This window comes from Trichomycterus rosablanca, chromosome 5, assembly GCF_030014385.1.
Source record: "Trichomycterus rosablanca isolate fTriRos1 chromosome 5, fTriRos1.hap1, whole genome shotgun sequence".
In the NCBI taxonomy this organism is placed as follows: Eukaryota; Metazoa; Chordata; class Actinopteri; order Siluriformes; family Trichomycteridae; genus Trichomycterus; species Trichomycterus rosablanca.
Genome location: NC_085992.1, coordinates 35,335,824 through 35,352,615, shown reverse-complemented (window position 1 = coordinate 35,352,615; position 16,792 = coordinate 35,335,824). Strand labels below are relative to the sequence as shown.

Sequence of the window (16,792 nt, the reverse complement as noted above, 5' to 3'; positions counted from 1 at the left end):
AAAATGCAGTAAAAAAAAATCTGTGATTTGTTTATTCTCTTAAACATTTATTTAACTGACATTAGAATTTAATGCCTGCAACACATCTGCAAAATAAAAAAAGAAAAATGCAGGTTTCACCGTTCTGCTTTTGTTTAAAGGTAAAGGTTAAAATTGACTCAGAGGCGTATATTGGGAATTTTGATAGACACATGCTGCCATTAAGACACAAGAGTGCATGTGCTTGCCTGGCCTGTCTGCAGTCTAGATCTGTCTCCTATTGAAAATGTGTATAGCATCATGAAGAGGAGAGCCAAGACAACAGCGATCACAGATTGTTAAGCAGCTGATTTCTCATATCAAGCAAGAATGGAGTAACTTGCAAAACTGCAGTTATGAGTGTCATCAGTTCCCAAATCATTAAAAGTCTCATTAATAGGAAAGGTGATGGAACACAGTGCTAAACACACTTCTTTCCCAGTTTTTTGGATTGTATTGCAGGCATTAAATTCTAAAAGTTTATAGTTACGAAATTCAATGATGCTGATCAGTAAAAACACTGGAAATCTTTTCTTTCTACTTTTATTAATTAAATAAAGATTAAAGACAATTAACAAATCACAGATTTTTCTTTGTATTGCATTTTACATGTCTCAAGTTTTCTGGAAATAGGGTTTGTAGAAAGGACACTTTCTTACTGCTCTAAGCTTGCCAAAGGACTCTTCACACTTTTTGCACACAGTTGAGAAACCATTATTTTTCACCTTTACCTCCTTAGTTTGGAAAGCTGGAAAGTCTGTTTGTAGTCTGTTTTAAAGGCTTTGTCAAAGTTCGGGGCAAGAATTAAGAGTTAAGTAAGGATGCCGGTATTGTTGTATATCAGAGATAGCAATCTACCTTACACTGTTCTACAAGCCTGGTTGGACATTGAAAAACATTGTGCCAATTGTAGATGTTTTTAAACATGTAATACAGGACCAGAAATGTTTAACCAATGCAAATATACTGACTTTATTGACTTTATCAGCCAGTACTGTCTAAGCCATGTTGCCTGAAACTCTGTCTTTATATTTACCTCTGGCATTTTCAAACCAGCGTTTTTTGTTTTTTTTTTTCCCATTGCATATTCTCTTCAGGGTGACCATTATTACCATTGTGCCTTATGAAACAGGGCGAAAAATGCTGCCTAGTGGACAATAGAAATCTGTATTTTCATGTCATATATATATATATATATATATATATATACAGTATATATATATATATTTATATACAGATCATAGGTTACAGTCTAAGGTTTGTTAGAGGAATGCTAAAAGGGTATTTTATCAAAAGTTGTTCCATGCTGCTTTATATATGTAACAAAATGACCAAAAAAAAATTGCATTTGTAAGGACACAATGGAAACCCAACCTACATTTTCACCTCTTATGATCAGAAACTAAAGGCAGTTATTTTGCATTTCAGTTAGGAAATAAAGCTCCACTGCGCTAACACATCACTGCTGTGGTGAGCTTGAATCTCAGCAGTGCCATTGACATGGCCAGGTGTCCAACAGACACAATACGGGTGTTCGGACCAGGGTTTCCACGTTCGCCTTTGCTTACTACCATCCTCTGCGCTGGCTGAGGCTCTGGCTGAGCATGACTCTCCGTACACTATAAAGCTCTGTGTGAGCTCTCACTGCTGGCCCCCAAGTATAAGCTAATAATAACTCTGGTGCCGTAAGAATGGGACGTGCAACATTCTGTGGCTAAGAGTGGGGTGGTGCAGGTGGCAGAGGATTGTGATAGAAGGAATTGTTAAAAATTCTATTGAAAGATAAAGAGAGGGAAAGCCCCACCCCAAAGAAAGAAAGCAATAAATAAATACATAAATAAAAACATTGACACAGATGTAGCAGACTGTCTGGCTACCACATTTTAGCTGAAGGAAGTTTGTTGGATAATTTTGTTGTAACCTACACATTAGTGGCATGTTCAGATGTGGCTAATGCAGTAGGAGCTAAGGGAAGACAGATTTTAAATTTACTTGTGTTGGTAGACCAAAACACATGCACCTGTACCTGGTCTGACATTTCTCCAACAGTGAATAATATATTTTTTTTAACAGGCCATGTTTTCCCCTATTGATTTTTACATTTCCTATTTGCTCATGTTAGTTATCAACTCTGCTTAATCTGAAGCTATAGATAACATAAAAGCTCACCACGTTGACTGATAGTAAATGTACACTAATCTTATTTTCACAAAAGGTCATTTTGAGAATATGGCTTGCAGCAGGACTGTAAGTTTGCTATATATGAGAGCCACGTTTCATAAAAACAACCCTCATAAAAGTGTCATTTTTATGTTTGTACCTAATTTAAGTGACCTTAAACAGTAAATAAAGAATTCCGTTACACGTTTGTATATTCATAGTATTTGTCATTTTCTCCGTACTATTAGAAATGTACATCTTCATTAACCAATGCCATATTTCATTTTACTTCTCATGTTCATTTGTATAATTTCTAGTCTGATGCTCAGGAAATTTTGTTGCACCAGCTCAGCGTGAGTGCTTTTGATAAGTTAAGTTAGTATTTTAACTATACCAGAATATGAATCAATTAAATTGAAGTTTTAATTGGTTAAAATTTTGCAATGGGTTTTACATCAGATATGCTCTATGCTTAAAGTAAATTTGTTATAAACTGGTTTGAAGTATTACAGTTAAAATCAAGACTTGTGTGTTAAACATTGTTTCTTATGGCAATTTACCTGTTGTAGCTTAAAAATGGCATTTCAATATATTATAGCTCAGGATAAATCTTTTCAGCACATTGAGAATGATTTAGAGAATTGAATTTTATTTCAACCTACAAATGATCATTTTTATATGACATAGCTGCCTCTTGGTTAACTTGGTCCACTTTCAGAAGTATTGCTTAAACCCAGTGACAGTATATTCAGCATTTTTTAAACTGCATTTAAAACACTCAAACCAACAGTGATTCCAAGTCTGATACCTCAGTGTATTTATGCAAATAGTATAAATCAGAGGTAGTAAAGTCAGAATGGTTCATGTGCTTCTTAGCAAAAAGCTCCTTTTTGTGCCTTTGTTTCATCAAACCAAAGACCAAAGCATTATATTGGACAAATTAAATATGTTTTATTGTACTGTATGTTTGTCTGTTGTTTAAAATAAAGCAATTTAAATATGATTGCTCACTGAATCTTTTGTGTTATGTAGTAGATTTTATACAAGAGTTCTTCAAAAAGTTTTCACACATTTTTAACTCAGAAACAAATTACATCACTTTTCTACGTAGTCGCCTTCCGATGCATTTTTCCCAGTGTCGTACCATCAGCAAAAAATGTTTTTGGTTGAACACATAGCCACATGCACCGCTGCTTTCACATTATCATCACATGAAAATCTTCTTTCCCATAAAGCTTTTTGAGTGTTTCAAAAAGATGGAAATCAGATGGTGCTAAATCCGGACTATAAGCTCTCTCTCAGTCGCTCAGACACAACCAATTACTACTCCTCCCACCCTCACAGTTTGCAAACAAAAAATAAAAGTGTAGAAACTTTTTAAAGTTCCCTCGTACATTCATTTATTGTGTTTGAAATTATATATCATTATGTGCATTCTGATTAATTTGCAACTTACAAATTCTGAATGTTTAAGTAAATCTTTTGATTGTATTACTTGGCCAGTCACAGGGTTCTTGGGTGACACAGCAGTAAAATATGCTAGCCCACTGCTATTGAGATCTGGGGTTCCAATCTCAGCAGTGCTGTCGGCCGGTCAGTTTACACAGACATAATTGGCTATGTTTGAGAGAGGGGGAAGAAGAGATAGCCAAACAACTTAGCTATTGTGAGTGCACTCTCAGTGCTAGTCCCAGCTAGGGAAGTTTGCATCCGGAAGGGCGTCCACAGTAAAAATTATGCCAGATCAGGTATGTAAACTAAAATGATCCACTGTGGCAACCCCTAAAATATGAGAGATACCATTTTTAACTCTTTTTTTAAAAAACCTTTTGTACAACACTTGGTTTATTTATGAGTTTCAGATGCCATCACTAAGTTTTTGAACAGGACAGCTTGTGTCACAGTAAACATTTCTAACCAATTTTGCTTCTATTCTAAAGGCTGGCCTGGCCTAAGCAGTGTGGTTGTAATTTCTCCACTCCTTAATACTGGAGTAAGGTAACCTATTGTGTATGCTCTTTTATTTAGACTTTATTTAGAGTATGGACATTCTCTAAGTTAAAAAAATCTCAATTTTTTATCAGTAAATGAATGAAAGTAAATAGATTTTGGAGTCTTGATTTTATTCCAACTTGATTCCTCACAATGATGATTATCGATCAACTTATTTTACTATATTATCTTACTATAAATAAGACATTTAAAAAAGTTGTGTTTAGGTTTAAATGAGTTAAAAGCACATTTTTCTTGAACTGTTTATTAATAATTATTTAAAATTATTTACACATGAAATTACAAATCTTTAAGACAGAGGTCACATTTGCACAGAGCTTGTCTGATAAAGACAGAAAAGACTGAATGCTGAACACACAACACTAGCACCTTTTAGCATGACTGGGGTTTTAGCTGATACACACAAACGCACATACCCATAATTTTGTCCCACAGTGGATCTGTACATTTAAACAGGCAGGCATAATTTTACCACTAGGTGCAGTGTACAACACTGACACTGCTGTTAAGACTATTTTAATGCCACAGCCATGCCATGGTATAAAAAGCTCATTTTAAACTTCAAACTATTCAATTAAGGCAACATGATTTATTATTTTCTCTATATGCCAGCTGCAATGTAAAGCTCTCAGTGGTCCACTAGTTTATTCATGTACATAAATACATTTTAGCAAGACATAACTTACAACCTATAGGACAGAAGGACAATCAGAAGTATCATAAAATAGAATTACACTGTATGGACAAAGTAGTGTAATGCTTGTTAATGCTATCAAGCATAATAAATGATGTGCATAGCTCTTATTAATGAGAAGTAGATTGATTGTGTGGTGGTGATGACATCACAAGACAACAGAACTACAGCTGGCTATGTATAAATTAACTGTTATAAGATGCTGACAACCAAGAGAAAATATATTAACTCTGCTGGACTATTTGTAACAGATTATGATGAAAAGCTCTACATTGTATGCCTGTAACTCTAGCAGGTCTGACATGGTGAGTTAGTTCATGATACCTGAGTGAAGCCTCTGCTGTACATATTGCTAAGACTTAAGACAAATTAGGCAGCTGAGTTATCAAAGGCTCTAAATTAGAGCTGGTCATACAAACAAACACACCTTCCATATAGTAAATGCAAGCACAGGGGTAGCTATGCTTTGGTATATCTGGCTAACAACAATGAAAATAAAATAATTTTTAAACATTCATTCCAGCATTATTTCAGGATTAGACATTTGAACAAAAACAGTACATTTACAGCAGACCTTTAAAATATTCTGTGTATAGAGTACACTCTTAATAACAGACTTCTACAAAGCATTAGTTTCCATTCATTCTAAATAATATGTTTTACTTTCACTTTAGAGAAACACAAATGCACCCAGCTGTTAAAGATGACGAGGGAAAGGGGGAATTAATAAGCTTTATCTGACTTTCTATTTTTTTTTTTTTTTGTTGTCTTATGAAAGCACCTTTTCTGGTTTGCTCAGATTAATATCTCAGCACCTTCGGCACCTCCCAGGAGAAGTTAGGTCGGCCAAAGTGGCCATAGCAGGCAGTGCTCTGGTAGATCGGCCTCTTCAGATTCAGGTCTCTGTCAGTAGAAATAATTAATCAGTGCTTAATGTTATGTTATTTTTACTAGACAGTAAATAATAGCTTTTTAAGAATACCATGAAATTGTTAATAAAATGTCTTAACTTGATGAAATATATTATTTTTAATATAAATCTTTATCGAGGGCGTCACAGTGGCTAAGTGGGTAGCACTGTCACCTCACAGCAAGAAGGTCCTGGGTTCGATCCCCAGGTGGAGCGGTCCGGGTCCTTTCTGTGTGGAGTTTGCATGTTCTCCCCGTGTCCATGTGGGTTTCCTCCGGGTGCTCCGGTTTCCTCCCACAGTCCAAAGACATGTGAGGTGAATTGGAGACACTAAATTGTCCATCACTGTGTTCAATATAACCTTGTTAACTGATGAACCTTGTGTAATGAGTGACTACCGTTACTGTCATGAATGTAACCAAAGTGTAGAACATGACGTTAAAATCCTAATAAACAAACAAACAAACTTGATTGAACTTTTCAAGTTTAAAGCAACAATTGTGATGCAGGTTTCATGTGATGCTCGTCCCACAGGTTTTTTGGTCAGGGGACTTTATGTAAGGATGTCATTTATCCTGTATCCATATGTCAGATACAAGGTCCTTATGGAATTTGCAAAATGGTCCTTATGGAATTTTTGGTGCCAAAATTTATTAAATAGTTTGTTGGAATAAAGGTAATGTATCTAATTTTTTAGACTTGAGACTTGTTGAGCCCCGAATGCCCAACATTTCAAAGTGAATATCTTGCCTCTCTTATCATCTTACTATCTGTAAATCCGAAAACTTTTTTTAGTTATTGCCAGATTGACACTAGCCATTTATAGCTATTTTTAAGGTCAATGTTTATGAGGATTAAATACACTTTATATTTTTTGTGCATTTGACCTCTGTCACCTCATATTTGTCCCCCCATCAAACAGGGATCATGTATGTGTACTATCACGTTAAAAATTAAAATATAAATAGAATTTTTTTTTGCTTGGGTTTTTTAAATAAGGGCTTTATTTATATATTTCTTTAAAAAACATTTTATTTAAAAAATGTTTTATTTATATATTTATTTAAAAAAACATTTTTCATTTTTAGGTTAGATTTTTGTAATAAATATTTTTTGAGGTAATAATATAATTAACCACACATGTTTTGCTAATAAATTTGGAGCTTGCTGTGTGTGTACATCTGACATATAACCAACTCTTGAACATCTGCCTCAAGATTATACATGTTGTGCATTCTATGATTCTATTTGCTTACCACGGTTGTACAGATTTACCATAGCTATCCTGTCAGCTCAAACCAGTCTTCTCTAACCTTTCTAATCAACAAGGCATTTATGCCTACAGAACTGCTACTTACTAGATATTTTTGTGGATGTAGTGCAAATCTCAGTACTCCTATTGCCATTACATGTACCCATGTATGTTTTACATGTGTACATGTATGTGCTATTACAATTACGCAAACTGTAAATTTAATATGTTTTATAAATCTTTTATAGGTGTCTTCATTTAAAAAAATTAATCTGGATTATTTTGGACCAAGTACCACCACAAAGAAAACCTGTATGCTTACCTAACAATGACACCTGGCCTTAGGTCAAAGTTCTTGTTGACAATCTGAAGCAGTTCCTTCTCTGTCATGTCAGATGAGCTGTAGGTAAAGAGGGAGATAGATAGGGGGTGCGCCACTCCAATAGCATACGAAACCTAATACAAAAAAACATTTTCAATTGGTTATTTGTTTCTGTATTTTGTATATGTTTGGTTTATTACTGCTTTTATTTTCTTTGCTTTTTACCTGTACTAGCACTCTTTTGCAAAGTTTGGCCTTGACCAGAGACTTAGCTACCCAGCGGGCAGCATAAGCTGCAGAACGATCCACTTTGGTGTAGTCCTTTCCAGAGAAGGCTCCTCCACCATGAGCACCCCATCCTCCGTAGGTATCCACTATAATCTTCCTTCCAGTGACTCCAGCATCTCCCTGGGTAATAGAAAGTACTGTATGTTCTTGAGAAGTTCTGCTAGAATTAATCAATATAGCTACTATCCTGTTGCAGTGTAGATCTTATTCTTTGAGCACAACACAATGTTTAAATGATGCTAGTACATCTGTAAGTTTACATGGGACGTTGCATAACATGCTTGCTTTCACTGCAATATGCAAAATGGATGAAAAGTTTTCTTGCTGTCTGGCTACATTATGTTGCTGTTGACTAAAGTTAATGATTTAGATATAGCTATAGACGTAGCTGAAGTGAAACAAGACAAATCTGTCAAGTATATCAACATGTAACATTGACCAAGAACTTTAATGACCTTTTACAGCTTGAGTTACAATTTATGAACTTAAGCCAAAAAAATTTGACAGAATAAGTCAACTTCAGAAGTAAATATTACAACAGTGTACTGTTTACATGAAAACTGAACTCCAAGCAGATATATACACAGTATTTAAATAAGGCTATAAAACACCTTCATTTGTCATATATACATATACAGGTGTACAGTACAATAAAAGTCTTTTTGGGGTCAGAGCGCAGGGTCAGCCATTGTACAGCGCCCCTGGAGCAGAGAGGGTGAAGGGCCTTGCTCAAGGGCCCAACAGTGGCTGCATGGCAGAGCTGGGACTCTCAACCTTTCTGTTGACAGCCCAAAGCTCTACCCACTAGGCTACCACTGTCCCCAATATAAATACATGGACTATATGCAGTAAGAAAAACAAATAATGTGGCATGAAGAAGCTCACCTGAGGTCCTCCAATGACAAATCGGCCACTGGGCTGTAGATGGTATACTGTTTTATCGTCAATGTACTTGGCTGGCACCACAGCCTTGATGACCTTCTCTTTCAGAATGTTCTTTTGCTCTTCCAATGAGATAAGATCATCATGCTGAACTGAAATCACCACAGTGTGAACACGCAAAGGAATCACAGCTCCTTTCTCCTGCTTGTAGTGTACAGTCACCTGGAGACATGAGGAACCAATATGAGCGAGTGTGAAATTAGTAACACTTTACCTAAAGGTGCTGTCTAAAAGGCAGCATGACACCTACATAAGCTTGTACTATCACTGACACAAACTTACATAGCTTTTAACTGGGCTCCTCATAACATGTTTGACCTTTTTATAAACTCTGTTAATTTTTACACAAAATTGACAGGGCAGCCAAAAGGTAAGGCATTTATTGCTGGTTCTGCCCAGCTCCAGGGATTATAGGTTACTGCTGGTTTTCTCCTACAAACATGACAGTAAATGGTAGACTGGCCAATCTCTGTAGCTGTGTAGGTAGTGTGTAATGTCCTGTCTGTGACTATCCCTCTTTCCAGTGTGTCAGGTTTCTAGTTAACCACCAATGACTAACTATGTTACTTTATACCAATTATATTAGTCAGTGATTTAGTCCCAACCAAAACATGGACAAGGATTTTTAGTCTTGGAGACCTTAGCTGGAGGTTTACAATCAACTATTAAGGTAGGCTGCGCTGTGTATTGTAGCTTCCATTTATTCTATCATTTATTTAAGAGTGTAGTTCAATGACTGCCGTGAAATGTGGCACTTTTCTTAAAAAATCTGTAAGTTTGAGTACCGAATTAGCCACATGGTGGACATACACTACTTGAGTTGTCAGTATCATTATAACTATCATTTATTCCTTCATAAAAAGAGAACATCGCCTGAGAACTTAAAAAATATTGGCTTTTAATGGAAAAGGCTTAAACCACAACAACAATTGCATAAACCCCTATCACTTGATTTCAATCTAACCTGTGTTTTGGAATCTGGCCGTAACCAAGGAATGGTACCATCACGTCGCAGTTCAGCCATCTTGGCATTCAGTTTGTGGGCAAGGACAATGGTTAAAGGCATACACTCCTCTGTCTCATCGGTGGCATAACCAAACATAAGACCCTGCCAAAGAAGACGGATATCAGTGATTGTAGTTACGGTTAATTCACAAACTTTTGGTTTTTAAATCTTATGTTTTTACCTGGTCTCCAGCTCCAATGTCCTCTTCATGGCGATCAACGTGGACACCCTGTGCAATGTCAGGAGACTGTTGCTCCAAAGCCACCAGTACATTGCAAGTCTTATAGTCAAAACCTAAGATGAGGAAAAATCTAATAATTAGAAAACAAACCCTTAATTAAAAAATTTAATAATTGAAATATTTGGGGGGGTTTTTTAACCTTTATCAGAATTATCATAACCGATGTGTTTAATGGTGTCCCTCACAACTTTCTGGTAGTCTACATTGGCCTTGGATGTAATCTCACCACACAGAAGCACCATACCAGTCTTACAGACAGTTTCTGTTATTACAGATAATCAACAAAATCAGATAAATGTCCATGAAATATACAATAAAACATACAGAAAACAATCATTTAACTGCTTTACTGGCAGATGCTACTACTTTACTGTACTTTACTATTCTGGTGACATCTGCCATTAAAGCTGTATGTATTTTATTCAGCTTGTAGCAGATGTATTGAACTAACAACAAAGCTCAGTTTTAAGGAACAGCTACTTGTAAGTGGAACTACTGAAAGTAAAATACTTTTTTTACTAAATGATTTCCTGACCAGTCAATTTATTATTTTACTATATTACAACTATTATTATTGGCCATCATTATCTTATCCAAAATTATCTGTAATTAATCTGATTTTGTAACTTAAAAACTTACCACAAGCCACCTTAGCATCAGGGTCCTGCTTCAAATGTGCATCAAGGACAGCATCACTGATCTGGTCACAGATCTTGTCTACAGAAAGAAAGAACAAAATTGTTAGATTATTAATTTTAAAGCTAAATGAAACTACCAAAGGGTGTTTGGCTCGTCAGTAGCAATATAACAATCACTAATACAAATGAAATTTCAAATCACATAGCAGGTGTATGCAAAAAAATTAATGTTTGCAATCTGTAATAAAGACCCTGAAAAACAAACAGAGGAATGTGGTTACATTCTTATTCTACAGAAAAATATGTAATTTGTATCATACAAGTGAAATGATGTGTTAAATGCTGCTTCTATCACACAACGGTGCTCCGGTAAGAAGACACCAATGACTTGTCTTATGCAGTCACCTGCACTTTACCTGGAACAGCTTATGTGTGCTTGTCAGGAAGGGAAAAAAAACAAGCGCAAATAACCCTTATTCTTTCAGATGCCTTAAAATTAGAGACCAAGACAATCAGTCGTTTGTACATCTAATCATGTCCCAAAAACTGTACACGGAATAGTACAGAATATCAGTGAGTTACGTTTGCAACTTTGTCAGCTAGATTTAACTTTTTTTCAACAGTTTGGAGAAGGTCATTTCATGTTCCAGCATGACTGGGCCTCTGTGCACAAAGCAAGATCCATTAAAAACATGGTTTCACGAGCATGGTGTGGAAAAACTTCAGTGGCCTACACATGTATCGGGATGTATTGGAGTACATTGTATTGTATTGTATTTTAAGCCAGGCCTTCTGTTCTAGCATCAGTAAGTGATCTCAAATGTTCTTATGTTCAAATGTTTTGAATGGGCTAAAATTAATATTGGGCTCAAAAAAATTTAGAAAAAAGTGTTTCCAGAGGTGTGGAGGCTGTTATAATCACAAGTTAGAGAGCAACTGTATATTAATGCGTATGGTTTTAATGGGGTATTTTACAAGCTAATGGGCAGATTCTTTTTTTTTTTTTTCTAAAAATAATCTAACACATCCTACACAGGCGACAACCTTCTGCACATTTTAAAAGCCATTTATTTGCTGATTTTAATATAAAAATAAAACATTAAAAGTTGCATGAGTGAAGGTTTTTTATTTAATTTGTTAAATTCGAGAACTAAATACAAAGTTTGTTTTCTGTGAGCCTGTTAACTTGATATAAAATACAAATGATTATTTATTACATATTCGAATTGAAAAAATATAAGAAATGTGTTATATAATTATACAAAATAAAAATAATACATACATAAGATTGAGACTTCTAAAATTATGCAAATTGCTCATTAAAATAAATTGTTATATGTAGCATATTTTGTTTTTACCTTTTTATTCTAACAGATCCAGACTGCAGTGGTTTTGCAAGTGCTTTGAGTATACTGGCCTTGTACTGTGAGCCAAGAGCCCACCTTTCTTCTGATAAGAAATGTAAGGTCTGGACAATTCCCGTACAGCACTGCATACAAATGTTTCCTAAGCAAGCAATGTAAGTGCTAGGCACAGTCCTCAAATGCTTGAATAATGTGGCAGCATTTTAATTAGGGAACTGCAATCATTTTTGTTGTAATTGTATGTGTTAAAATATTTAGTAGCAGTACTAGTAGTAGCAGTAGTAGTAGTAGTAGTTACAGTTGCATTACAAAGTAACACCCCTGATGTAAGCAATTCAGTAGTAGTCACTGAATGAAATACCAGCACAGCACATGATAGGTTGGTTGAGATATCACTTTCAACCAGGAACCACCTGTGAAAATCAATCACATGCTTTCTCAGTCTGACACACGCCTGGTTCTAAACTGAACACTTTATAAATGGTTGTGGTTATCCATGTAGTAAAACATTATTACAATACCCTTGTAATATCTCTCTTGTATTACTAAACCTGCATTTCCATGTCATGTGATAGGGATTAAGCACTAGCCGACTCTCTCTTGTTGGCACTAGTACAGTGCTGTGTCAGCAACTAACAGTTGGTGGAATTACACTTGTTGGACTACACATGTTAGTTTTACTACAGAGAGCTTTCAATGAACATGGCACTGCTGCGAGTCTATGACTGTACAAAACAAAAAAACAATGACAGTAAGAATGGACTATTTGGATTAGTTTAAAAAAGAAGTACCTGGATGCCCTTCTCCCACTGACTCTGATGTAAACATGAAGGATCCATCATCCATGAAGTCATGCGATTCCATGTTTGCAGGCTTTCTCTTCAGAGCTCTGAAATAAACCTTATGGAAACTTCCAAATGCAGCAAGTGGGGCAAAAATACAGTTTTTATATGTCTCAGGATCTCTGAGCAAAATAGACCAAAGAGAGAGAGAGATTTAAAGTCAGATCACTGATCTCTAACTAAGCATGCTCCTTTATAAAGCCAGGAGAAATCACACACATGCACACATACATACGCATCATGTGCACCAGTGGGGTTGAATATTCCAGGGGGAGTTGTTGGAGGGAGGGGATTTAGAGTTTTAGTAACACTTTGTTAACCCCTTGCCGACCGGAGGTTCAGTGTAGTGTGAAAACTATTGCCAGAGAGTAACAAACTTAGCTTTATTGGCATGACAAAAAGATAATAAAATAATAAACAATAGAAAATGTACAATATATGAAAAAAGTTACAGACATACATATACAAATTTAAGTAACAACAATGTAACAATAAACAATAATGAAAACAATATTTACAGTGACAGTAATAACACTAAATGTAAGCAGTAAGAACAAAAATTTGTGTGTGTGTGTGTGTGTGCGTGTGTGTGTGAGAGAGAGAGAGAGAGAGAGAGAGAGAGACACGGTCAACCACTGTCCCACACCTGGTGGCAGGTGAACTCTTGCACTTCTGGCAACCCTGGTCATGGGGCATCTGAATCATTTCAATCAACACTGTCTGAATATAGATGTAATTAATATCTACAATGTTTTGCAAATAACCACAGTTGATTATAAAAATATAGTTGAATTAAACACTTTCTGTCCAACTTATACTATTCTTGCACAGAATTACTTTTATCAGGGTAAAATCAGTTCTAATAACATATCTACAATAGCATTTCCCTCACATAGATTTTAATATAACTATTTACACATTTATGTATTTGTACTTGGATCCACATTTACTTTTTACACCTCTATATTAAAGTTTTTGTTGGCATATTAGGTAATTACATTCAATATTTTCCAGCAGTGATGCCCTTTATTCCTTTGTTTTCTTACCTACATGTTTTTCACTTTCTTTAGCACATTGTGTTCTTGGTGAAGTCTGTCAGAATGCTCACTTTGTAATGTAGTAGCACTAGTAGAAGTCATAGTAGTGGTAGTTAGTAGTAGTAGAGCTTTGATACGCAACCTGTAATTTGAACAGCTTTGTTTGATGATAAATCAGACTGAAATGACCAAACTGGAAAGGTGTATATTTAGCATTAATTATGTTACACTGAGTCATATTGAGACCACAGTTCAAATGGCTCCTACTAGTTTCTAGTATCCTTATTTTGGTAAGAAAACAACCAGTCTTGCCATTCTGAGCACCATATAAGGCAGCATGATCTGGACGTCACTGGCACAATCTGACATTGAAATACATCTCTATTTATTTTGGCAAAGTTTTGTCACCAAAAAACACAAGCAAGGTACAAAGAACATTTTGATAGAAAACTAGACAAGAAACAAGAAGGTACTGACTGACAAAACATTTTCTAGAGCATACAGAATTGCTCTAGAAAGATAACCATATCAATACTACTGCTTTGCCAATATTTTACTTCGTTAAGTGTCAGCATGATACAAGATCAGTGAATGTAAAGAAATGCACTATATTCCCATCTCTAAAATGTTGTGTGTTACTGCTGGACAGTAGATGTAGTGAATTTTTGGTATATGAAAAGCTCCCATCATTTAAAATACATGTACTTTAAAAACACAATCAATATTAATAAGAAATAAGATCTTACCCGTCCTACACTTTAAACTATGACCGCAGCTAATGTCAACAAACATGATGTGGCTGGAGGATGATACAAAGTGCAACATTTCTTTGAACTATAGCCACCTAGATAAGGAATGAAGCCTAAGTAATTTGTATGATACTACTGAATAAATAGGTTTGTGAAACGGTTAAATGAAGAATTTGATTTAAATCAAACCAAAAGTAAAAAAAAACCATACTATATCAATACGTTTATTTGGAATTAAATTACAAGTACAAGCTACTAATGTGATTGGTGTCACTGTGGTGAAAGCACTAAATGTAACAAACTAAACAATACAGGATCAAATAATTAAAAAAATTGACAGGTTGGTAACACAAGCTGTCCTCTTTCTAAAGTTCAAGGCAGTGTTGCATTGTGTACATGATTACTGATTGAAAAACAGTTTAGACCTGCCAAATCTAATAGAACGGAACACTAGAAAAATTGACTTTTTAACTTTTAGCTGTTTGCCATAAACCAATGAAACATGAACAATTTAAATAGCTTAACACAAATACTAAAACAAGTGGTTTGTCCAAATTCATCATAAAATGCCACTTTCAGTGACTACTGCAATCTCAAAATTAAGCAATCCACTGAATAGAATCTCTCATCAAAGCACATATCGGCAAATAAGGTTTTAAATTGAGCACACCTGATGCAACTTATCAATGGCTTCATTAGTTGTGCTTTATGTGCTTGAAACACATCAAATACCTGGACTAGCTAGGGAATCATTGACTGTATTGTTTGTTGTATGTTAGAAAGTCAAGAGAGTTGTCCAAAAAGTTAAGGGAAAAGATAATTCCCTTGCTAAAACAAAAACATTTGTGGCATTTTGTGTTAAATTTGGAGAAACCACTTGTTATTAAAATTGCCATCAAAGTTATTTGTCTCTGTTTTTCATTTTGTATTCATGGAACAGTCCTATGCCAAACAAACAGGTTGTTTGGCAGCATTTCCCCTTGTGCATACCCAACAGATATGCTGCCAAGTTTAAAAAGGAGTGTGCAGCATCAGCCAATGGCCATCATAAATAGGTGGGGCTCATATCCTTTCTGCTGATAGGACCAGCCACCTTCTTAAAACAGCAGATTGTGATGTGAAACAAACAGCTGGAGCTGTAATGAACCATAATGTTGTTCTACAGAAAGACAGATTTACATTAAAACAAACAAAATATACTTACTCCTTCCCACTAAAAGGATACTCTGCCAAATGTGCACACCAGTTTCAATAAGTGAGTTCTGTTGTTTCATGTACATCCCTTGCCAAGTGTCAAACCATGCTGTTCCCATGGACAAACACTAGGTGTACAACAAGTCAAACTAAATGGCTCTGTGACCTTCACCTTGGTGCTATCTTTGCTTGCCAATTAACCATTAGGTCAGTTTGATAAATATTTGCCCTGCTAGAGTTGCCCTACTTCAACTGTAAGTTATGGTTTTGTAAAGTGAAAACATCTAGGTGCTGAAGCACATGTTGCATGAAAATCACTTTTTGGTTGCATACTCACTAATTTGTTCCAAACTGCTTCTGAAAACATCAGTGCAAAATCTGATCAACAGAAGCCCAAGGTCACCATGTCTAATGGTAAATGTTGGCTAAGAGGTTTTTTTTAAGTAGATACCCCAAGTTAGCATGGAAATCTAAGTACTCACAGGTTCAAATCGGGTCAGTAATGGGAAAGTGGGTAAAAGGAGAAGCTTTCTGTGTTGGCTCTGTAGGCTACTGGAATGCCGCAGCTGTTCCAGCATGGAGTGTGGTGTCACTATGGCCCAATCTCAGCACATTTCTCTTAATGGTAGTATGCGACAGTTTATGCTTTGCTCTTAAAACAACCTGAAACAATTAGATGCACACCAGAATAAACTCACTTTTATATTATAATAGTTTCTTCGTTCAGTTTAATATTTATTCACAAAGATACAGAAAGAAATTTTGGTGCATGGGTAAAAATTCTTTATTCTTGTTATTAGTATGATCAGGGTCATAGTGGGCTTAAAGCATACTCAAAAACACATTTTGTTCTGGACATTGTATCAAACACAGGGTATACAATTATTATTAATTAATAAGAAGTACAGGTAAAAGTGTTTATGTTGCTGGTTAAAGATTAAAACCTGGGGAATAATTCGTGCAGTTGATGTTTACTTCCAGTTTTGCTATACTCTACTCTGCTACTCTTGGCTACTTGCAGAAGCTTTACTAAAGATGTTGTATCTCCTTACACAGCCTTCTATAATTAGCGTAACTGGACATCATTCACAGTGTCTTAAAGATGACATAGGTACTTCTTTA

General features: G+C 35.5%; 1 protein-coding gene across 4 annotated transcripts; it reads right to left on the bottom strand.

The window, feature by feature from the left end:
- Window positions 1-4,419: 4,419 nt before the first annotated feature.
- Window positions 4,420-14,030, bottom strand: mat1a (methionine adenosyltransferase 1A). Of its 4 annotated transcripts, none has more exons than XM_062996072.1 (10): window positions 13,737-14,027; window positions 12,640-13,410; window positions 10,486-10,563; window positions 9,986-10,108; window positions 9,787-9,899; window positions 9,564-9,707; window positions 8,543-8,761; window positions 7,595-7,777; window positions 7,370-7,503; window positions 4,420-5,788 (listed from the first exon to the last, which is right to left on the bottom strand). In XM_062996072.1, the coding sequence occupies exons 2-10, from the start codon at window positions 12,710-12,712 to the stop codon at window positions 5,686-5,688; spliced, it is 1,170 nt and encodes a 389-aa protein (XP_062852142.1). In that variant the 5' UTR covers window positions 12,713-13,410; window positions 13,737-14,027; the 3' UTR covers window positions 4,420-5,685. The 4 variants fall into 4 exon arrangements, with proteins under 4 accessions (XP_062852142.1, XP_062852143.1, XP_062852145.1 ...); XM_062996073.1 differs by having other exon boundaries at window positions 13,741-14,027; XM_062996075.1 differs by lacking the exons at window positions 12,640-13,410; window positions 13,737-14,027 and having other exon boundaries at window positions 10,486-11,526.
- Window positions 14,031-16,792: the final 2,762 nt, after the last annotated feature.